This window comes from Balaenoptera acutorostrata, chromosome 7, assembly GCF_949987535.1.
Source record: "Balaenoptera acutorostrata chromosome 7, mBalAcu1.1, whole genome shotgun sequence".
Taxonomy (NCBI): Eukaryota; Metazoa; Chordata; class Mammalia; order Artiodactyla; family Balaenopteridae; genus Balaenoptera; species Balaenoptera acutorostrata.
Window position 1 is genome coordinate 49784737 of NC_080070.1, and position 24610 is coordinate 49809346.

At 41.4% G+C, this 24610-nt stretch overlaps 1 protein-coding gene across 3 annotated transcripts in view; it reads left to right on the top strand.

Annotated features, from left to right (window-relative positions):
• JAZF1 (JAZF zinc finger 1) overlaps nt 1-24610 on the top strand; it is a 343179-nt gene that overhangs the window by 172036 nt on the left and 146533 nt on the right. For all 3 annotated transcript variants that reach the window (XM_057549711.1, XM_057549713.1, XM_057549710.1), the window contains exon 2: nt 14711-14783. In XM_057549711.1, the coding sequence (XP_057405694.1) occupies nt 14711-14783 (73 nt within the window). The remainder of the gene's footprint in view (nt 1-14710; nt 14784-24610) is intronic.

The following is a 24610-nucleotide window of genomic DNA, read 5'->3' on the forward strand; positions in this document are numbered from 1 at the left end:
ATCGTTGGGGAGCTAGTCAGTCACCGCCAGAGATAGCCGGGTTACCACGCGGTGGTAAGCAGCAGTTGTCTGGAGCTGACTCCCAGCAGTTACATTTAGAAAAGATAGACTAGGTCACCGCAGAGTGGGAATTTTGATGAGGTAGCTCTATAGCCACCATTGTTAGAAAATACTACCTCCTGGCATATGCTTGTGATGTCATTTTGATAATTAAGGATCCTCTTACCTTTCACTCATTTATTGACCCTTTCAGTGATCACAGTTACGTGCCAGCCTCCGCGCTAAGTGCGGGGGACAAAGAGAAACCGGGTGCTGGCTTTGGAGAAGCTGAGTCTGCTGGGACATAAACACTTGAAAGCGTAATTCATCCTTTTAATAGAGGTGTGTACTAGGGTGAATTCTACGAAGTAGGTTCCTGGAGTGCTTTGGAGGTGAGGTACCCCTTGTAGTGGACTTTAGAGCATGAATCTGAGCATGGCTACGGGAAGTGGGGAGCAGGTGTTCCAAGTTGGGGAAACAGCCTGTGTTACAAAGGCTTATCAGCAGAATACCTCTTTCTCTCTCTCTCCCCTCTGATTTCCTACTGGTGCTTCCCATTGGCTAAACTTGGCCAGAGAGTCTGGGTAAACTAGCTCGAGGCACAGAACAGGGCAGGGAAGGGCAGGCAGTGGACCTGAAGAGGCAGACAGGGTCATCAGAACAGAAGCTATGGCATGTGAACGAGGTATGTGCAGAGGAGGAGATGAAGTTAGGAGTTGCATGAAAAGAACTGAGGAAGATGAGTTTGGAGCCAAATTGTAAAGGATCTTCTGTATTTTACCTAAGTCTTTTATCATATAAACAGTAGTCCTGTGTGGGGTGGGCTTATTAATGCATGATATTATTGATTTGTAATTTAGCAAGATTCACATTTTTAAAAAATCACCATTTTGGGACTCATTAATGGGTCATAAAATCAATTAAATGGGCTAGCCCAACATTTTAAAAAATGAAATAATATGTGCATTGCATACAGTGAAGTTGAGTAATGTTCTGTGAACCCGCTGTGTATTTCTGTGGGGGAAGTGTACTGGTTACAATTTAAAATACGTATCATACCGTGGAAATGTTGGGAACACACTGAGCTAGGTCCTAGAGTGTGGAGGTGGATTGAAGGGGAAAGAGAACGACAGGCAGCCTGGCTATGTCTGGTCAGCAAAGAACATATCTATTTAAAAAGTATATGTTATCTCTGCATTCCTTTTTAAAGCCATTCCTTTTTTAATATCTTCATGGTATTGAATCCATGTCTAGAGTATTAAGCCTCATCTCCAGTAAGCTGAGAAAATCCATCAGCCTCTCTGTCTTCCATTTTCTGAAACTCAGCTGATAGTAATGTTTACCAAATCCCCAAAGTCTCCTGAACCTCTCTGAGGAATCCGATGTCTTGTGCTTACTTTGATAATGCCTGTTTTACTCAAGCATTATGGGGAGTTTTGCATTTGGTTTGAATGTGTGATAAAATCACTTCAGTGTGTTTTGGTTTATAAATTGAAAGGCTTTCCTTTCAGCTATAAAGCAAGTTAATTGATCACACTGTTTTTAGTTAGTCAGAATGGCTTAATAAACTCAGCTGAAAACTAGCCAAAAAGTTTTCTGTCTCCACTGGCAAGACACATGACTCTTTGGAAGAGGAATTGGAGAGCTTTCTGATGAAGGTCCTTACTCTTGTGGGAGAAAAGTAACACCAGTGCATATGCATGTGCTCTCTAAGCTTCAGGGATGAAGGAAGATGAAGTCTAGGCTCTCTATACAAGTAACTCAGGTCACTATTTCAGTGTATAGTTTAATCTTTCTCTTCCCCACACAGTATTTGTTCAGGAGACTAACAAGTAGCTAATGTGGCTGCATTGGGCTGCTCCTGTTGGAGGGGTAATAACTCCAAGGCCACCTTAGGTTGGCAGCTGGAGGTGGGGCCTTAGAGTTTATACTGGAATCGCTCAGTTCAAAGGTGATTCTCATGTCAGGCTTGTGGGGTGGTGTGCTGTATCATTATGGTCATTTCATAGGTAAGGAAACTAACTTGCTTAAAGCTATAAGTTGGAACTAGTTAGAACGAGGACTAGAATCCATATCTTCTGGATCCAGATCTGGTGTTCTTCTAGATCAGTCACCCAGAGGAGAAATTGACTAGGAGATGCAGATAAATAACTGTTTAAGCCTGTGTCCCAGGTTCTGGTTTTCATCAGAATTTGTCCATGTTTTTTGTCCCAGTGCTTCCAAAGCATTCCAGTGCTTTATCCATGAAGCAGTGTTTTAGTGAGAAAAAAATCAAGAACAGGCCAGTTGGCCATTTAGTTTGAGAACATTGCTATTGAATAGTGTGGTAGAACTAGGTGGTGGTCAGGGTCAAATAGCTGCACTTGGAGGTCACACCTAGATCTGAGGTCTTATCTCCGAGCTGTGTGATCTGGACCTTTTCTGAGCCTTACATTTTCCTTTGAGAAAGGGATGGGGGAGGTACCTCCCCTGCAGGGTTTTCATGAGGATTGCACTGGAGAAAGCAGCGTATTCTGCATGGACTCATAGTCGGCACTTAGTCATGCTAATTCTATTTTTGTTGTCAGTTATCATTGCTACTTAAGAACAGTTGGTTGTTCACAAATGTGGTCTGACAACGTAAACAGTAAATGCTTTCAGACCTGACTACCTACAGTAATAATAACAGGTATGGTTTATTAAGTATTTCATGTATCAGCCACTACGCTCTGTATGGCTTGTCTCTTTTAATCCTCATAATAACCTTATAATGTGTAGGAACTGTGAATCACTGTCTTTTATATCAGAAAACTGAGACTTGGGCTGAGAAACTTGCTCAAGTCACAGAGTTAAGTAGCAGACTGTGCCCATGCATATTATATTGCCTGTCTAAAGAAATTAAAGCCTTGGAGAGAAAGAAAAAAAAACCCGGAAAGTCTAGAGTTGCTTCCCAGAAGTTCTTCCATAGAAGCCAAGAATGCCAGGAGCCGTCTGCCAGGTGCCAGGGCCTTCCCAGACGCCCAAATTCACACCATCAGCGAGATTGATCTGAGGGCAGCCCAGCATGTGACCCTCCTCATTAGCAAGTAGAATGAGTGCACAACCCACACAGAACGGGGAGGAATAAATCCCCGAAAACTGCATAACCTTTGTGGCCCATGAGCCTGCACACCCTGTTCCTGGCTGCTATCTGGGCACGGAGATGCCATGAGGCATCCCTGAGCCCACCAGGCAGAGCGTTGCATATCAGCCCTCCACCCCAGCAAACTGTAACTGATTTGTGCCCTTGTGTTTGATGGCTTGTAGGCAGAACAGTCAGGTCACTCCACTTCCAGATGTTCAGCTATTTCTTCTTTCTTTTCTTTTTAAAGCAATGATTCTGCCTCCCTGGGAGGCGAGAAGTAATGAGGGTGATTCCTTTTGCCAAATCCTTAACTGGCTTCCAAAATGCAAAATGAATATGCTTGGTTATGACCTGATTTCTAAGTGAGGTGAATAATGACAGCAAGGAAAACCACACTGGTTGGGGCCAATCTGAATGACAGAAAATTCTGACCCATGGAAGACTTCGAGGGATGCAGTCTTACCATTTTAGGGACATACTGTGAAGAAAATCGGTGACCAAAAGGAAAAGGTTGGCGGAGGGGAGAGTGTCCCAGTAAGAGGTCTTTGTCAGAGCACCCTTATTGAGTGGATGAAAATTGCGCACAATTCAAGGGCCGCTGGTATTTGGTTGTTTGTGATTTGCTTTTAAAGATACATGAAGACACTAATAGTCTACATAATCATTAAGCTTAGCACTTTCTCTATAGAAAGCAAAAAGCTGGAACGGGGGGATGGGGGTGGTGAAGACCTGAGCCTCAAGTGAAGTCTGAATTCAGAGGTTTTACTGGATGTTGGATTTATTTATAAAGCTTTTAAATTACTTTCAATAAATCATTTCCGGTTTTACAGTTGTCTTTTTAGCTTGGGGAAAAATGCAAACTGGTTTAATGACTTTCCGAACCAGATCTTCATCCCTCTTCTGGTTGCATGTTAGAATCTTTGGAGATGGGTCTTAGGCCTCAGAATTTTTTACAGCTACCCAGGCGATACTAGTGAGCAGTTCTGGTTGAGAAGCACCGGTCTCTAGGTATTTGGCGGCATAGAAATGACTGAAACCAAATGAGACAAACTTGCTTATAGGACCCATAGGCCTCACGTCTTCGAACTCAGAACAGGGGTTTCTTCTCTGCTTGGAAAGACCTGTTCCAAGTGGCTTACCTCTGTGTCTATTCCTGCCATTTCTTTAAGTCCTTCCAAGTACTTAAATCACAAAACATATGCAAGCAGGGAGTGATATCTACACTTTGGCAGAAAATCAGATATTTTTTACACCAGATCATTTTTATTGCAGATCACTGTAAGTCAGATCCTCCAGAGTCTGGACTACTTGAGAACTGGGACCTTTGGAGGATGGGTGAGGGGCCTTCAGTGCCTAGCATACAGTGCTTGACATATATCTGGCCTCCTGTATGTTAATTATTTTAATCTTGATTTTGTGTTGTCCTAAATGGGGCTTACTTCCTTATCAACTTTTTCTTTTCTAGAATCCAGGCTTGCCCTAAATTTATATTTTGGTCAAGGGATAGCAAAGGAAATTTCTTTAGGTGAAGACAGGAGGGATGTCACACTGCATGGAGGTTTCAGGTGAATGCAATCCATGGTGTCAGAGCTGCCCTTTAAAGAAGAAAAAAAAAATTTGGCAGGTGGGGGTGGAATGGGTTACAGGGAAAAAAAAAAGAGGAACAAATGGGAACAGATCTGCATTAATAAATATTCAGACTGAGTCCCACTCTTATGTCAGTGTTGTAGGTGGTGTTATTACATGTAGTACTGGGTGATGGAAGTTGTGCACACTTTCATTTTTCACTTTAATTGCTTGCCTGAAAAGATCCTGACAGCTTCAAAGGTTACTGCTGGTTGCATTGTTCATAACTCAGAAGTAATATGCATGTGCGATTTGCTTCATTATTGCCCGTTAATAACCAATTCTAGAGAAAGTCCTAAAGCCACCAAAGGAGCCATAATTTGACATGATGGTTTCCTCCTCCTCTTTCTCCCATTCGTTAATTATCCCAGGTTAAGAGTGATCCACAGATGGTGTGGTGATGTGGGTGTGATTTTACTCTTATTTTCTTTCCATGAGCTGGCATATTAAATTGTTAAAGAGAATTTTTTAAGAATCTAAAAAAACAAAGCAAGACATCAGATTAGAACTTTTGAGTCCAACAAAATAAACCAGCATTCCAGTTGTCTCATGTTTCTGTTAAGATCTGGTTTGGTTTCATGTAACTGGAAAACCCTACATAGCACGTGCCTTAAGTGGAAGAGTTTATTTCTTTCACTTTCAAGAAGTCTGGAGGTGGTCAGTCTCAGAGAGGTGTGGGTCTTCATGGGATCAGGGATTCAGGCTCCTATTGTGTTGCTCAGCCATGTATGACTTCTGTAGATTATATCATATCCAAAGTAGATGCAGGCGGGAAAAATAACCACAAGGAAAGGCACATGACTTTAAAGACGCTTCCCAGAAGCCTTACATCCTATTGGCCAGGCCTTAGTCACAGGGCTACACCTGGCTCAAGGAATGCTGGGAAATGTAGTCTTTATACCAGACATCCATATTCCTAAGCATTATGGAGGAAGAAGGGGAAAATGACTACCGGATGGTAGCCAGCAATCTCACTACATTATGTGAATGATGAGTTCTTAGATCATGTATGCATCATTATGCCACTGACTATAAAATGGAGATAATCCACAACAGTACAGAGTCTGATTTCAAAACATTCTACGGGCTAAAGAACCGACAAGTAGCTACACCTAACACATTGCTTATTTAATCCTCATTTCAGCGCTCACGCAAAAGTACTATCCTTATCAAAATTTTACAGATGAAAAAAAACCTAAGACTTAAAGAAGTTATACAGCTAGTATTGAACAGAGGCAGTTTGACTGGTGTGGAGTTGCATTATAATCCTTAGCATCACCAAGAAGTAGGAGCAGGGATTCCAATGGGAGGGTGATTACAGTAGTGAGACTTAGAGTCTTGGGTACCAAATCAGTTAAAACACTGGACTCGGGGTACATTTTGACTCAGTTCTCTTTTTGTCCCAATCTTTTATATTCACTCCCTTGTGAAATTTGCCAATTCCTTGGTTTCAAATGCAGTACAACCTCTGGCTTTTCTTTATCCCTGCTGGGATTTTATTAGGCCTACTAAGTCCTCAGTCAGTACTTCCTATTGAATTGGCTGAGTTACATGATAACCAAGTATTGACTCAGAGTGGTCAGGTTTTTGCTGTATCGTCGTTTCGTTTTGAGGGACATGGTCTGGTTCCAGTGCCTGCTGGAACGTGGCATTATGGTGGGAATCTACAGTGCCGCAGTCCCTATCTGTGTCCTGAGTCCTTTATCTCTTCTTCGTTTAAGTCTTCTTGGTTCTGCAAAATGTCTTACCACACATCAGAAGCAGACCTCCTTTTCTTGCCTGTCAAACCCTTTTCACTTTCTAGTTTCTTCCTTACTTTTGGTAATGAGGCCCTCAGATCTGTAACACAAGAAGAACTGTGTAGTTCCATTTCTACTTTCACCAAATCTTATATTTCTTTATTCCAGCTTTTTCCCCCCATTCTCCACACCACCACCAGTTATTTTGCTGAAACATGGACCGTAACAGTTTATTCCTTCTGAGGCTCTCCATTGTTCACGGAATAAAGTCCAAACTCTTGGAGAACATTTCAAGCCTTCCAGGACGTGGGCATGACCTGCACTGTGAGACTCTTCGTGCAGAGTTCCAGCCACACTGGCTTTCTTGCCCCTGTCTCTGCTTGTTGCTGCTAATGCTCAGACCGTTTTCTATTCTGATTCACCATTTTCTCACCTTTTCTGACTAGAGATTTAGTTCAAGGCTCATGTAAAATTCCCTTTCAAGAAGTTTCTCTGATTCGCCCAGAGAATCCTGTTTTGTTTCTACAGCAGCTAGTGTAGTCCTCTAGGTTGGCACAGATCAGTCTGTCTTGGATTATTGTTAACTGTGAATTGTGTTGTCTTTCTTGCTCAGTTGTAAATCTACTGACTTAGAATTTCCCTTTTGCAACTAGTGCATGACAAGAGTGCAGTATGTCTTTCTTGAAATGAACTCAGTATCTTTGTCTCCATGAAGAAAGTCTGAGCTCTTGTAAGTCCAAACAACGTCTTGTATCTTCTGTAGCCTCCTAACCAGCCGTTTGATTTAGACCACGGAAAATAACAGAGATTATCATCTAGAAGCAATAGCTCCATCCTCATAATATTCATAGAGCTCTAACACAGGGTTTCTCAACATCTGCATCATTGGCATCTTCGGCCAAGTATTTCTTTTGTGGGGGCTGGGGGGTGCTGTCCTGTGTGTGCACTGTAGGATGTGCAGCTGCATCCCCGGCCTCTACCCACTAGATGCCAGTAGCATCCTCACCCCAGTTGTCTCTAGATATTGGCAAACATCCTGATGGGCTGGGGGTGGAGGGCAAAATCGCCCACAGTTCAGAGCAACTGTTTTAAAGTATCTCTATAAATATTTTATAACTAATGAATATCGGCTCTGCAGCCCACGTTTCCATGGTACCCACACACTTCTCACCTGTGCTTTCTGCTTCAAACTTCATGCCATTTTCAGATCCCTAACCTCACCTATGAACCACTGCCTATGCCTAAGTCCCTTCCTTCAAAACCCAACTCAGTTCCTATTCGTCAGTAAATCCTTCCCAGATTAGCCCTTTCTGCCCCTCTCTCTCATTATTCTGAATTTTGCATCATTTTCTATCCTTTTGCACATCTGTGCTTACTGGTATATATTTTTCTTATAAGTATCTCTCTGTACTGGCAGTCACTTACACTTGGGTCTGTTTTCCTCTCCTGTCCGTCTGACTCTCCTAGTTGAATAGTCTGAGCTGAATGCTTATCTTTATGTCTTTTGTGTTATGCATGCCCAGGGCATTCATTTATTTGTTCAGCATATGTTCACTGGTTATTTACGAAGCATTGGACTTAGGGTTTGTGGCTTCTAAGATCTGGTCCCTTAAGGAGCTTCCATTTTGGTGGAGTGTTAAGACAGATTGGCAAATGTGTGTAGCATAACGCATGGTAGAGGTAGTGCATAGGCCAGCGCCTTGGAAGATGGGCAGAATTTCCTTGGGCGAACAATTTTAGGCAGAAGGAGTTGAAGGTCTCTTTTCATGAACAGCCATTGCCCTTCCAGCCTTGCAGAGAGGACTTCAAGAACCTCATTTTCCCTGCCTTCTCTTTTGTCACTTACCTTCAACCACCAGCAGCTCTCTTTTCTTCCAGATACGTGCTTTTAGGCTCTTCCCATGGGCAGCGGTGACATAGAAGCTCCTTTATGGTCTTTTGTATCACATGCTACTTGGATCCATCATCAGGTTCATTTCTGGGGAAAGCAAACACGTCCATGTACATGCACACATGCCTGTAAGATCAAATGGGACTAAGTTTTGGCCTTATTCCTGTTTGGAAGAATTTTATTGTTGTGTAACCCCAGCACCCCAGTCTTCAGGGTCGCTATATACAGATGTACAGGTTGTGCACTGCACAAGCATACCTGGCAGCCACGATGGACTCTGGCAGTCTCTCTTGTCCCAGGTAACAAGGTAGAGAATTTGGCTGAAGAGTGCAGACCTAGAGTGTCCTACATATAAGGCTACACACCTTACACTTGGGGAAAAATAGCTACCACTCTCAAGCAGTCATCAATGATCCTAGGAGTTTGATGGGTTGGTGAAGAGTTAGAAAGCATCCTGGTCAGAACTGTGTATTTCTAATAACTTTAACCCTCTGGTCATGCCAGAAACTAAAAAGGCTGCAGTATGCTGTGTTTGTTTATAAATGAGCCTCCTAGAGCATTGTCCAAATGGTTCTTGGTTGAATAACGTTTATTCATTCACTTGTGGAGGAAAACTCAGGCTGCAAATGGGAACATAAATGCTTTTTTTAATAGATGGCGTTATTGTATTGCACAGTGTCCCCGACTTTTAGATATTTAACTCATAAAGTTTACAGCAACACTTAACTGCATCTGGATTTCACATTGAATTTGGAAAGGCAAGAATCTCACTGTAATTTGCACTGACTGCCCTGTAATGGAAATTATGGCTTGGGAGAAGTTTCAAATGACGTGTCTATAAACGAAGGAAAAGTTGATCCATTCAAAGGCCAGTTATGTGCAATTGTAGGGTTTTTTATTTTTATTTTTGAAAGGACCATTGCCGGCAAGAAATATGTATTTCAGCAGCTGAAGTAAACTAGCTGTGAATTAAAAGTTGGTCTTTGTAAATTGTCGGTTCATCAAAATTCTGTCCTAAAAGTGGAGTGAAAGTTGCAACAGAACTTTGCTGGGCTTTTAAGAAAGCTATAAAGATTGTATGGAGGCCAGTGTTGCAACTGGTTGGTAGCAATGAGTTGACTTCAGAGGATGAGCATTAAATGGTCAAAATGCTGGCCTAATGGGACTCAGGACGCAGGGCTTCTGGTCCTAGCCCTGCTGTTAACTGGGTTTGTGTAAATAGGCATGTCACTTAACTTGCCAAGCCTCAATTTGTCTGCTCCTTTGCTCCTGTCTCCCACCATTTATTTGTTTTGGTATATCTTCCATTCACGTTCAAGACTTTCCCTCAAATGTCTAATGATCACTCCTTGACTGTTCTTGGCTCCTATTTAAGACACTGAGGCAATAAAAACCTGATGGGAGGGCTTCCCTGGTGGCGCACTGGTTGAGAATCCGCCTGCCAATGCAGGGGACACGGGTTCGAGCCCTGGTCTGGGAAGATCCCACATGCCACGGAGCAACTGGGCCCGTGAGCCACAATTACTGAGCCTGTGCATCTGGAGCCTGTGCTCCGCAACAAGTGAGGCCGTGATAGTGAGAGGCCCGCACACCGTGATGAAGAGTGGCCCCCGCTTGCCAAAACTAGAGAAAGCCCTCGCACAGAAACGAAGACCCAACACAGCCATAAATAAATAAAAATAAATAAATAAAAATTATTAAAAAAAAATAAGAAAAAAAAAATGACTAAAAACAAAAAACCTGATGGGAGGCTCTGGACAGAGGCATGGATGGAGCTCATTGACCATAGACTTATCTGCAGGGAAATCACTTAATCAAGGAATTGCCAGATGTCGGCATCTGGCGATCTCTTCTCTGCGCCCACTTAGTTAATCAGAGAGGAATCCTCCCGCCTGGCTGTCAGTGTTCTTGGGACCAGTGAAGTAGGTATATTTCCACTTTAATCCCCTTGTTTTCAGCCCTGTGTTCTCCCCACTCCCCCTCTATCTCTGCTGTGCTTGGTTTCCTGGTTCAGTGTCTCTAGATAATCAACCTTTTAAACAATTCTCCTGTTTTCAGCCCTGAACCTTCCCTTCCTTGCCTTTTGCAACACCTGGCACCTCCAAGTCCAGGGCCTCTCGGGGCTAGAAGCATGGGCCAGGAGGGGAACCCATTGGGTTCCCCTCCTGGCCCATGCATCTCCCCCGCTGCAGGCGCTTGAGACTATAGCTTCCTCTACTCTCTGAGTCACTTGTCACTCCTGTATGACTTTTCCATCTTCCAAAACACTGGTCCAAACCACTTGTCTGCTGATGTCTCCCCTTTTCTTCCTATCCCTGGAGAGGTTTTAATTCCTTTATTTCTTCCTTTAGTGGGGCCTTGGATGGTGAAGGAAAAAAAACGCCTTTGATCAATCTGCCATGTTTGACCCAAAATCTTCCATTTTCTCATCATAAAATTAGTGTATCCATTTAATAATGATGATGCATCTCCTACATGCCTGCCCCTGAGCTGAGTGCTGGAGAGTGGAAAGAAATTGAGATGGTTCATCTCTGAGAAATGTGGGAAGGGGAAAGGATGTGCCCAGCGTCTGCCTCTATGGTGACACAAGTGTGGGGACAGTGCTGGGGATGAGGTAATGCAGAGAAAGGAGGAGGGATGCACGCGCTCAACCAGGGATGTTGTGGAGGGCTCTGCTGAATAAACTAAAACTCTGTGGTTTTGTGAGTTCAGCTGTTGGGGGGAAGACTGAGAACAGACTGTGCCCATTAATTATTACCAAGTGAGTCCACAGAAAAGTGGTGTTTCCATCCCAGACCTTCAGTATCCCTCATCTGGCTGGGTGGGCCTTTGCCTCTCCAGGATCTTCCGGGGCTGCCTTCCCACTCACGTCATCTCAGGCCTCCCACTGTTGCCCTCCACAGGGAGCAAAGAGCCCAGCAATTGGAGAATATAGAATTTGAAGAAGGCCTTCTTGGGCAGGGGCGGCGTGATATCCTGTCTCCCCCTCACTGCTGCCTCCCAGCCTGCAAATAGCTCCTTGCTGATAGAGGCCTCATTAGTCTTGTTGAGAGGTAGTATGACTGGTTTCTGACATTCTTAAATTGGAAATAAATCCAGGCATATAAATCCCAGCAATGTAGACTAGCTGAAGCACAGCCAAAGCCCATGAGCTCCTCAGTTAGCTTCTGTTAACCCAGCTAACAACCTTGATAGCGTTTTCCTGGAAACTTGAAGATAGCGCTACAAAAGACTCAACATAGGTTCCAAATCCAGGCACTTGGTAGATGTTGGTTCCCAACACCAGCGACAGCAGAGCTGATGGACACAGGCCTCCCTGATTGAACAAGGTGTGCTGTTTGCCCTCCTTTCGTCATGTTTAACTCTAGTTCCTATCCAGAAGGGTCTGAAGACTGTCCTTTCCTTATTTCTGCCGTTTGCCTGGCTTTTCTCTTAACTGCTTGAGAAGTCGTGGGAGCTGGTGCTGCGACACTGAGCCTTTTGCCGTTTAATTGACTCTATAAAACCATAGGGCAGTAGGACCAGATGAGCTATAGCAAGCTTCCACTTTGTGTCTCGTCCTTACTGTAGAACTGTGCGTTCAAGCTATTACCCTGAACTAGGAATGGTAGAAGCACATTGCTGTCTACTGTGGAGGGTGCTATGTTTTAGAAACTTTGAAGTTGATAGGTTTTTTTCCCTTGGATATCTTAAAATACATTTTCATATTTGAATTCCTTTATCTTCAGTCAGCTTGAAATCTGTGAGTGTGCAAGGGGTGATGTGAGACAGAAAACAGTCAACTCTTAGTGGGTTTTTTTTGGCTGTTCCCTGCCCTGCTGAGAAATTTTGGGTTCATCTTCCTGTGCCTTCTTTGTGATATAAGAGTGGTAGAGCGTTGCTGTATGGGGCTGTAGGTAGCCACAGTATGGGATGCTTTACTTTCTTGCCAGTTGCCAGTTTAAGGAACATCGTGTGGCCATGAAAAATTCAAACGTTTCTATCCCACAGACCATTTACTGAGGTGGATTTTATCTCTGGGCAGCGGTAGCCAACGTTCCAGGTTCACCTTTTGATCAGTGCCATAAACAAGCCAGAGAAATATCTGGGAGATTGTGCACTATGGCCACTGCACTTCATATCACATTTCTTATTGTAGCGACTTGTGCAAAAACTGTCTCGATGGTGTAGCATGTGGTTTAAAGAAGTTCTTCCTGTTGTAGTCAGTAATTTCCAACGGACCGTGTTACTCTCTCCAGTTCATTCTGCTAATGACGTTCCGTCTTCACGAGGAGGACGTCATCGTCCTGCTGTGAACACCCGAGGCCCTTGTCGCTCCAGTCCTCTCCTGTAGAGAGTTTTTAGCATCCGACAGTTACTTTTTGGTCAGGGAGGGAGAAATAACGAAGACGGCCATTATACTTTTACTGAATGCGAAGTGCTCCACAGTGTAATTAAATCCATAAAATGGTGAGTCACGATCATTGCACGCCAGTCAGCCAGGAAGTGGGTGACGGAGCTGATGTCTATTCGCGACCAGCCCCTGATGCTTTTCCTCTGGTAGCACTTGTGCAGGCTTCTCCTGATTTGTGGGCACCAAGTACCTAATTTCGTTTTAAGAACACGAAGCTTTCATGGATGTCCTGAAGGTTGCCCAAGGAAACATTTAATCTGAAAGAGATGTCTCAGGCCTGGTGGACATGTCTGGAAGTTCTACTTTCTTGTCGGTTACCGGGGTCTGCATTCTAGAAAAACAGAAGAATCCTGCCTGAGGTGCTTCCAGATGGTGGTGGTGTTGTTGTTGTTACGGAAAGGCATTTGGAAGCTTCTGGAAGTCCATTTCACCACTCATAATTTGAGGGTATGTGAGCATAAATCTAGCCTAGGTTATGGAAGATGGTGGAACAAAGAAAACAGTGTTGCTGTAGGCCAGGGATCTATCAATACAAACAGCCTCAGGTGCATATGTAATCATCATAGGAGGCAGAGGAAATGCTGAGTTACTGATCTGTCCTCACTTGCGCTGCCGAAACCTCGAGACCCAACTTGATGGAGTCATTCAGAGAACCTTTGTGTCTTGTTTCAGAATTTGGCTTTCATGGCTTGCGATGGCAACGACCCAGGAAGCAGGATTTCTGAATAGTGTGTCCCTGAAATTCTTGGCATAGGAAAAATAATAAAGTGAACATGAGATTCTTAACTATAACACCAATAAAAAAATCGCCACTACTGTCCAGTTTTAGTCTGGGAGTGGAAAGCATTGTAAATTGATTTTGATGCTGTCATTTTTGCCACCTGTGCTCTATGCCACTGTGTCTGCACCCCCTACCCCCATCACCTGTTAACGCACTTTGGAGTTAGCATGTGTATCTTACAAGAACCATGGGCAGTAAACACTTCCTGTACCAAGGTGCTTGAAACGATATCTGTCATTACATCAAAGAAGGTGTTATTGCCAAGTGCAGCTGGAAGAGTTCTAATAATGAGATGGTTTTAAACGAGGTTGTAATGAAATCTGTGTGAAATGTCTGAACCTTTTTCTAAGAAAACAAAAATGTGTTCACGTTTCTTTGTAGTCTTACTATAGAAACATTGTTTTTGCATATACTTAGCACAATCATTTCTCTACATGAGAAGTGTGAATATATTTCTAGTTGTTAAAAGTGCATTTCTGGTGCTGTGTTGGAGAAGCACTGTTAGGGAAGTTTGCTCTGGTGTTGAATTCTCTCTCTTCAAGGGGGAAAAAAAACCCTCTGATGAATGTGGTGTTTGTGGATTCTGAACCAGCATGAGAATTTCTGATTGAGAGTCTAGAAAAGTTATAATAAACTTATTATACAGTTAAGAAGGAGAAGAGTTGCCCTCTAGAATGTGAATCCGAACCCAGAAAAGTATGCAGTGAATAAGAACAATACTCAGTAGATTTTCAGATTGATGGAGCTTTCCAATGGCAACTAATTTGTTCCAGCATTGAAGTGAGCATAATTATAACAGAGCCTTTCTTTCTTAGGCCGATTAACCACCAAAAACCATGCCAACATTGTAACTTTAAGCAGTGAAAACCAATATTTATGAGGGGGATTGTGCAAGAGTTTGTGTGACAGATGGACATTTTATCACTGTTGATGTTTGGAATTCTCTTGAAAAGTAATGCAATATCTTGTTATTTATGGATGAATGAACAAATGATTGTGCTTTGCTGACTGAGTTTTCATTAAAAAGCGCTCTACTAAGTTAATCTTTTTCTCCATTTAGCCTCTGTTACTTTAGGTTAGGTAGCCACATATATTCTGATGTGAAAGCTGAAAAATCATAATTGTGTTTTTATTTCAGATACGGATCCACGTGTTTTAGAAAAACAAGAATTACAGCAGCCAACCTATGTTGCCCTCAGTTACATTAATAGGTAAGCCATTTTCAGAATTTATAGCAACCTCGTATCTGCCACATGTTTATTTTTTAAATGTATCTTTTTAACGGGGTAGGAAAAATGTTTTCAGTCTTCAGTTATTTGCAGGAGATTATTTAAAATCAACTTCTATATGGAATTTTCTTGTTTCTCTGATGGGGAGAGGCAGGTTGTAGTTCTCTGTTCATATGGCCGAAACATGACTGATTTATAAGCTCATTCTGGAAGTAGTTTGCGTGCAGAGTTAGAATATACTCTTTTGCCTTCATAGGGCAGTTTGGAGATTAATGGATTTATGTTTGAGTGAAACTTTTAAACCCTGGGGTGAAGAGGTGCTTTATGAATTCAGAACATTGTTGGAATATCAGAATATATCAGGATATAACAAACTGAAATAATTGAATATCAGAGTTACTTAGTAGCAGTTCACCTTTTAGTAAAAACATTCTCAACTGTGAGAATTCTCAGAGAATTCTCATTCTCCCATCTGTGTTGAGCCACGCGAGTTTTTCCTGGAACTGAACGTCTGAGCACGACCTTAGAGAACAGTTTAGAACTTAATATATCAGGTCTAAAAGAGGACTTGTTGTTTCATCCAACTTAAATAATTAAGGAGACAGGGATTTTTGAAGAGAACCTGAAATCAACTGATGTTAGGAAAACACCCGCCCCCCCAAGAGAAAAAGGCAAAGGAAAAGCGAAACTAGTTTTTAATGGGAATGAAAAATTCTCGGCTCGTAATTCAGTGCTTGAATTTCTATTGACTGTCCCCTTTTTATATAAGGCGAAGAGTGTTTATGGTTTCTTGGTACCAGAGCTGAGGTTCAGGATCTGAGGTGGAAAGCTGGGAATGAATTATCTGTACTGTTTCATTTTCATGCCTTTTCAGAAAATTTACTTAAATCTTGTCTAGAGAAGGTTTTGAATTGGAGTCACTGTGCTCAGCTTCAAGTTCTTTTATGAAGCATGTTTTTTAAAGGATTCATTAATATAAACATCTATTTGCATATCTTCTTTGGGTTTCCTACTTATCAGCCTTTCCTGGAAGCGAGATAAAATATCTACAGTTTTTCATTAACCATAATTTTGGGGCTGTTTTAAGTAGAACACCTTCAAAATCACATCAAATACAAATAAAGATGTATGTGCTTATCTGGATTTCTCACAAAACCTGTGTTGTTTCCCGAGTTTAGCACAGGTTTTGAAAAGTCTTTAAGTATACATTAGAATTATGTGAAAGAGATGTATGTGAATTAGCCTAGTAACATTGAGGAATAGGATAAATAGTCTTATAGATCAATTATGGTATTGAGTAGGACTTTTTAATAGTGTGGCTATTGTATTTTTGGTAAAATATGTTACCTATGTATATACGAACGTGTGTATTACTAAGCCTCATTCTAATGAGAGTCTGTGAGATTTTTACATTCATTCTTCCTGTGTGTATTGTCAGCCATGTTGGCAACAGGGATCTACTAATTACACAGGTGTTACACTCACTAAAGAAAGAAATATTCTGCCAGGTGTGATTTGGGACTCTAGTGAAGTTGAAGAATAGGGCCGAGGGCCACAGACAAAAAACCCACCAGAGAACTTGAATCAAGTATGATAGTTTAGTATAAACTGTGCAGTAGGATGTGCTTCAACCCTAGAGAGTCAGGGTATAATCAGTGGGTGTGGACTTTCTGAGATGAGTCTTCTGGGAGAAAAGGAGCATTTAAAAAAATAACCTTTTATTATTATAGCCGTATATTGTAGAAAATTAGAAAATATAATCAAAAGAAAATTTTTTTTTAATTAAAATATCACATTCCCGCCACCCAGATATCACTACTGGTAACACCTTAACACACATTTTTCAGGTCACTTTTAAAAAATACTATATAACAGCAACTGTACTTCAATAATTAATTAATAAATACATACATACATACATACATACAAAACACAATATAATTTTTAACCAAAAGCTGTACATACTCTTTTGCAACCTGCTCAGTTTTGTCACTGATCTCTACTTTTTCAGTACATTTGCGTCTAATCTAATACCCTTATCATATGCAGGTTTCCCCAGGTGATCTAAATAAGGCCATTATTGCTGTTTGTCTAACCCAGCGTCCAGTCCAGAACATCATATTGCACCTGGATGTTTTGCCCCTCAAGTTTCTTTTAATCTGGCACAGTGACTTGTTGAAGAGATGGGCCAGCGTCCCACAGAATACTGCCGCCTTCTGGGTTTCCTTTAGGCTTTCTCCAAGAGGCCATTTGGCAGGTTCCTCTGTATCCTTTATTTGCTATAAGCTGGAAGTTAGATCTGGAGAAGATGTGTCTTGAACTGGACATGTCATTGTATTTAGAGGTCTGAGACAATAAAGAATTCGCCATATCATGTCCTAGCTAGTAGAGAAGCAGACGTATGTAGGGGATTGAGATGTTTATTCGTGATCTTTAAGTCAAGAGAAGGACTGTGTATGGAAGGTTGCCCAGGTTACTGACAACCCTTCTCACTCGGGATCCCTCTGTGGACAGTGCCGCATACGTAACAGGACTGAACACATGGTAGACACTCTAGATATTGGTGTGTAGGTGATAAATAAACACCTGGTAGATGGAAAAGAGAGCTGAGCAATGGAGAGCTGCAAGGAGGAAGCCAAGTCTGGCCATAGGGGAAAAATTGCTAAAAGGAGCCTTAAGGGGACTGGATACACTAAAACTCCTAGAGGAAAACATAGGCAGAACACTCTTTGACATAAATTGCAGCAATATTTTTTTGGACCCGTCTCCTAGAGTAATAGAAATAAAAACAAAAATAAACAAATGGGACCCAATTAAACTTAAAAGCTTTTGCACAGCAAAGGAAACCACAAACAAAATGAAAAGACAACCTATGGAATGGGAGAAAATATTTGCAAACGATGCGACCAACAAGGGATTAATTTCCAAAATATACAAACAGTTCATACAGTTTAATAGCAAAAAACCAAACAACACAATCAAAAAATGGGCAGAAGATCTAAATAAACATTTCTCCAAAGAAGACATACAGATGGCTAACAGGCACATGAAAAGATGCTCAGTATCGCTAATTATTAGAGAAATGCAAATCAAAACTACAATGAGGTATCACCTCACACCGGTCAGAGTGGCCATCATCGAAAAGTCTATAAATAATAAATGCTGGAGAGGGTGTGGAGAAAAGGGAACCATCCTACCCTGTTGGTGGGAATGTAAATTGGTACAGCCACTATGGAGAACAGTGTGGAGGTTCCCTAAAAACTAAAAATAGGGTTACCACATGATCCAGCAATCCCACTCCTGGGCATATATCTGGAGAAAACTCTAATTCAAACTCTAATTCAAAAAGATACATGCACCCCAGTGCTCAGAGCAGCACTATTTATAATAGCCAAGACATGGAAGCAACCTAAATGTCCCTCAATTACTACTCACAATATTAGCCGTAAAAAATAAAATAATGCCAGCAACATGGATGAACCTAGAGATTATCATATTAAGTGAAATAAGTCAGACAGAAAAAGACATATCATATAATATCGCTTATATGTAGCTTCTTTAAAAAATGATACAAGTGAACTTATTTATAAAACAGAAATAGACTCACAGACATAGAAAACAAACTTATGGTTACCAAAGGGGAAAGAGGGGGAAGGGATAAATTAGGAGTTTGGGATTAACATATACACACTATTATATATAAAATATAATAGATAAACAACAAGGTCCTACTGTATAGCATAGGGAACTATATTCAATATCTTGTAATAACCTATAATGGAAAAGAATCTGAAAAAGAACATATATATATGTATAACTGAATCACTTTGCTGTACACCTGAAACTAACACAACTTTGTAAATCAACTATACTTCAATTAAAACAGAAAAGAAAAAAAATTGGGATAAAAAGGAGTCTTAAGGGCCTTTGATCCAGAAGGGAAACATATTGAAATTCACATCAAGCCAGTAAAGATGCAAGAAGAGAGTAATAAAGGTTAGGTAATGAGAAGGAAAGTCAGCTTGATGGCAATATCCTGAATACTGCAGGAAAGAGTACTATTCAAAAAAAAAAAGTTGAACAAGTAAGTTTTTTTTCCCCTTAAACCTCAGGGGGAAATAAAATCTTAACTTTGCTGGGCTGTGAAACAGGAAAAGAATTAATATTTTTCTGCTCATATATCTGTTTATGCAACTCTGATGTTCTTTTGGGCACCTCAGAATTGAGTTGAAACTTTCTTTGGCAATAACACTGACCGAAATTGCAGAGTTAGGGTTCTTAAAATGGAGCTAGCTTTTTGGATTAAAAAAAAAAAAAGGACTGAGTGGAAATCGGAGAGCCTTTGTTTATACCTATTTTAAATTGCTTTACTCTCTTGAACATAATGTGTTGAACAACCTTTAATTCCTTTAAAAGTGCATCTGTTACAACACCTGAGCAAATTTTAAAATAAAAATAGTTTAATGAGAAAGAGGGAGATTGAATGAATTAGTGAGGGTTGAAGGAGTTGTTCCGGGGGAAAAAAGATAGATATGGATTTTAAGGATAGGAAGTTCTGTTAATTTTGTGACGTTAGAAACAATGACAAGTTCATGTAATAGGAAATTTAATTGCTTAGTTTGTATAATATTTATACACCTGGCAAAAAGGTATAAAGGGCAAGAAGAAAAGCTAGATTTCAGATATAGGAGACAATATAGAATAATACTAGAAAGAGCAAACATAACTCTTTATGTCTTGAGCTCTATGCTAAGCATTTTTCACATTACTTATTTCATTTAATCTTCACAGTGACCACATAAAGGAAGTACTGTGATGATCTTCATTTTACAGGTTCAGAAGTTGAGACTCAGAGAAGTTAAGTGACTTGCCCTAGGTCCCCGGCTGGTAGGAAGTGGAGTATTGGGTTCAGACCTGCACAGTCAGGCTCCAGAACCTGTGTTTCTAATCACTCTACAGGCTGCCTTGTTGGGATATCAGAGAGTAAAGTACTAGCTTAGAAAAGTAAGAGGAGAATGTGGAAAACTAATGATGAAAAAATCGGGTAGGACAGCTGGGCAGAGGGGATGCAGAAAGACATAAAGATGAGAGTAATTCCCGTGCTGTAGATAATTGGAGGGTAACAACCTAATAAAATTGAACAGTAGGAGACAGCAAAAGCTAAAAAATGCTATGAGAAAGGTGACCAGGAGCTCCTGAGTGATGTATTGCTGCAAGGAAACTGGCTTGAGCGTGCAGGGCACAACCTAGCATAGCAGGCTTCAGCTAGAGTGGGGAAGGATGCCTTAGCATCTCAGATTGGGAGGAAAGAAGAAAGGGCAGAGCCCTGTGAAGGCACAGGAAACTGTCCACCACCACCTCTCACCAGTAGGCAGGTGATAGGTGAGCTGCGAGGTGAAGTCAGGCATCTCCTTAGAAAGGTTGATGAGAAGCGCTGGGTTGCATCTGGGTATTTCCTTCAAGTTATTGTTATATAGTTCAGGTAGCTGCCTCGAGGTGACAAGATAGCTTATTAATAACTTGTGACTCCCCAGAAATGGGTAATTGGGATAACTTAAAGACATGATAACAGACATGGCTATAGCTGTTAATTACACTATTTTCTCTACAAAATATGTTTGTATTAAAATAATTGAATTTTCCAAATTCACTTTTAATTTTTTAAGTGTGTAAATAATTTTGGTGTAAACTATAAAGGAATATCATGAGTAGGCACAAATGGGTACCTTCTTGCACTCAATTCTTGTCATTTACTACCTAATAAACATGTAATAATCTCTCATTCCTAAACTACAGCTCTACTAGAATTCTCTTTGTTAAGACTCCCTGCACCACTTGGCATAATAGTAGTTAGGTATGACCTCCTCTAAAAATGAATTTTTGTTTAGCTTAGTGTTTGCTATTAAACAGCAAATTCTAGTCCCTAGAACAGTAATTCCAATGGGTGTTTGCCAGCTCTCCTCTCCCTCTCTCCCTCTCTCCCTCTCTCCCTCTGTGACACACACACACACACACACACACACACACACACACACACACACACACACACACACACACACACACACACACACACACACACACACACACACACCTCATTTATTCCCAAAACAGTTTTGTGGTCAATTGATTTGAGGAAATCCGGTGTTAAATAGCATGGGTTTCTTTACCACAGGATTTAGTCAGATCTTCTCCTATGCTGATATGCATTTTAGAAAAATTTTTATTTATTTATTTATTTATTTTTGGCTGTGTTGGGTCTTCGTTTCTGTGCGAGGGCTTTCTCTAGTTGCGGCGAGCGGGGGCCACTCTTCATCGCGGTGCGTGGGCCTCTCACTATCGCGGCTTCTCTTGTTGCGGAGCACAGGCTCCAGACGTGCAGACTCAGTAGTCGTGGCTCACGGGCTTAGTTGCTCCCCGGCATGTGGGATCTTCCCAGACCAGGGCTCGAACCCGTGTCCCCTGCATTGGCAGGCAGATTCTCAACCCCTGTGCCACCAGGGAAGCCCTGATATGCATTTTAAGTCTCCAAGAGAGATAGTATAATCTTCATAAGTACCTGATCCCAGAGCACTTTTTCTTGAAGCATCTGATGGGACTAGTTCTGCTAGTTGGGGGTTGCTAGAATTCAATCACTTCCACTTACATCCTCAGCTTCCCCAAGGAACCATGAAGCCTTTTATTCAGGACAGCCTGCTAGTCTTTTTCTGATTCAAAATGCAGAACACTACCATTTCCCTCATGTTCAACTGGGAAGAACAAGGACAAAATTCTGCCCTTATGTGCCAACTCCATCAACTTCTACTCTGTGCCTGTTTGAATAGTGATCCATTTGCTTCTCTCAACCTGCCCAGACACCTAGGTGGCTTCTATTAAAAATAAAGCTTTTTAGACATACAGATGGCCAAGAGGCATATGAAAAGCTGCTCAGCATCACTAATTATTAGAGAAATGCAAATCAAAACTTCAGTGAGGTATCACCTCACACCAGTTAGAATGGGGATCATCAGAAAATCTACAAACAACAAATGCTGGAGAGGGTGTGGAGAAAAGGGAACCCTCTTGCACTATTGGTGGGAATGTAAATTGATACAGCCACTATGGAGAACAGTATGGAGGTTCCTTAAAAAACTAAAAATAGAATTACCATATGACCCAGCAATCCCACTGCTGGGCATATACCCAGAGAAAACCATAATTCAAAAAGACACATGCACCCCAGTGTTCATTGCCGCACTGTTTACAATGGCCAGGTCATGGAAGCAACCTAAATGCCCATCAACAGACAAATGGATAAAGAAGATGTGGTACATATATACAATGGAATATTACTCAGCCATAAAAAGGAACGAAATTGGGTCATTTGTAGAGACATGGATGGATCTAGAGACTGTCATACAGAGTGAAGTAAGTCAGGAAGGGAAAAACAAATATCGTATATTAACACATATATGTGGAATGTAGTAAAATGTTACAGATGAACCAGTTTGCAAGGCAGAAATAGAGGCACAGATGTAGAGAACAAATGTATGGACACCAAGGGGGGAAAGCAGTGGGGGGGGAGGTGAATTGGGAGATTGGGATTGACATATATACACTAATATGTATAAAATAAGTAATAAGAACCTGCTGTATAAAAAAATAAATAAATAAAATTTAAAAAACAATAAATAAACAAAACTTTTTTGTTTAGAAATGATCCCTGTTTCTTCCCACCCATCTCCAATGTCATTCTCTTCTCTCTCTAAGGAATAGAGCAATGCAGTGGTGAAAAGCATGCGAGCAGGTGTCAGACTGCTTAGGTTTAAGTGCTGTCTCTGCTATGCGTGAGCTATGTGAGCAAGTCGGCAAGTCTCAGCCTCTGTTTCCTCAACTCTAATGATAATAATAATACCTTCCTAACAGTGGGTATTAAATCAGTGTGGACAAAGCGCATATAGCAGTCAGTGCCTGGGACATAGGAAGTGTTGTATAAGTAATAGGTCTTTTATTATTCTTTATATTCTGCTCATGCTAAGTCTCCCTTTTCTCTATCAAGTCAGTAATTAGAGGAACAACTGCAGAGGAAGCATTGCTTTGGAGCCAGGCCAGAACAGTTCCTCCAGGAAATAAGCTCCACGAGGGCAGGGATACTTTCTGTCTCCCACGACTGTGTCCCCAGCCCCCAGAACAGTATCTGGCACATAGTAGACTCTCAATAAATGTTTATTGAATGAGTAAATGAGTGAGTATGAATTTTCATATGAGTGAGTGAGAGAGTGAATAAATCATTGATTCTAGGGACACTTCTCTGAGACACCAGGAGCCCCTACTTCCCATGTGCACTGAGAGGGCTATGTGATAAACATGGAGTGGGGTACAACTTTTTTTTAACATCTTTATTGAAGTATAATTGCTTTACAATGGTGTGTTAGTTTCTGCTTTAAAACAAAGTGAATCAGTTATACATATACATATGTTCCCATATCTCTTCCCTCTTGCATCTCCCTCCCTCCCACCCTCCCTATCCCACCCCTCTAGGTGGTCACAAAGCACCGAGCTGATCGGGTACAACTTTTATTCAGTATTCACATGGAATGTAGCATAAAGTATGCTAAACAGTGGCCATTGCTAATTCCCCCACCATAAACAACTGGACAGATGGATGAGACAGTGGTTTTCAAGCTCTGGACAGTAGGCAGTACCAGATGATCCCTGAGAGAAAGGAAACTTAGGAGGTGAGCCCTGTGGTCATCTGGCTCACTGACAGGACAATTTCCTTACTGCAGTCGAGTGAGCTAGAACCCAAAGAGAGAGGGGTCAGAGTTAGGGCAACTAAAGCTGCTGGAATCTGTAGCACAGGGAGACTGGAGATAAGAGATCTGTGCAGAAAGGGACCACAAAGGTCTGTATGAAGGTCCTTCATGAGTCCATGGCTGAGGGTGGACATGTTCAGGGTAAGACTGTGAGTCTCATCAAAGAGCAGCAGCTACAGGGGTAAGAATGGAACAGCAAGACCAGAGGTCAAGCAGTACTGGTAGGCATTGCATTCTAGCCCAGCCAGCGTGGAAACAACAACCTGTTAATACCCTAATCTTCCAACTGAGGTACCAGAAAGACTCAAATTAGAGATAAGGACTTTGTTCTAGAGTGTGGCCTGCTCTAGAGATACCCTAACAGCTCCTAAAACGAAGACTCCATAAGTTTTTCAGAGGAGACAGTTTGGAGGTGAGTCCTGACAAGTTAGAAGGTCTTGGGAAACACTTTGGGCTTTCCACAGATCGGCCTTAATAAACCATAAATGTAGGCCTACACAAGTTCAACATGATCAGCCTGAAACTGAGCTGCCTGCTAGAACAAAAATCAATAGTCTTCACAGAAATTAATCAGATACACAATGTCTAATACACAATAAAAAATTACTAGACATGAAAGGCTTAGGAAAGTCTTACTCTCTGGCGTGAAAAAAAAAAAAAAAAGCAGTCAATAGGCACCCTCCCTGAGATGGCTCAGGTGTTAGATTTAGGAAACAGAGACTTAAAAGCAGTCATTATAAATGTGTTCAAGAACGTAAAGGAAAAATATACTAAATAAGAGTTTGTTTTGAATGAAAATAAAATTAGTCTGGATGCTTTTTTTAAAAAAATTCTCCTACCAGAATCTGAACTACGTAATGAAAGCTTTCTTCTTCTTTCTTACTTTCATTCCCACTCCAAAACCTCACCTAATTCCCCCAAACCCTCACTCTTGCTATTTCAGTTGGACTTATTTTTGCCACATTATAGTCAGTCATGGCCTCATAAAAAGGCTGTAATTGGCCAAGTGTGTACTGC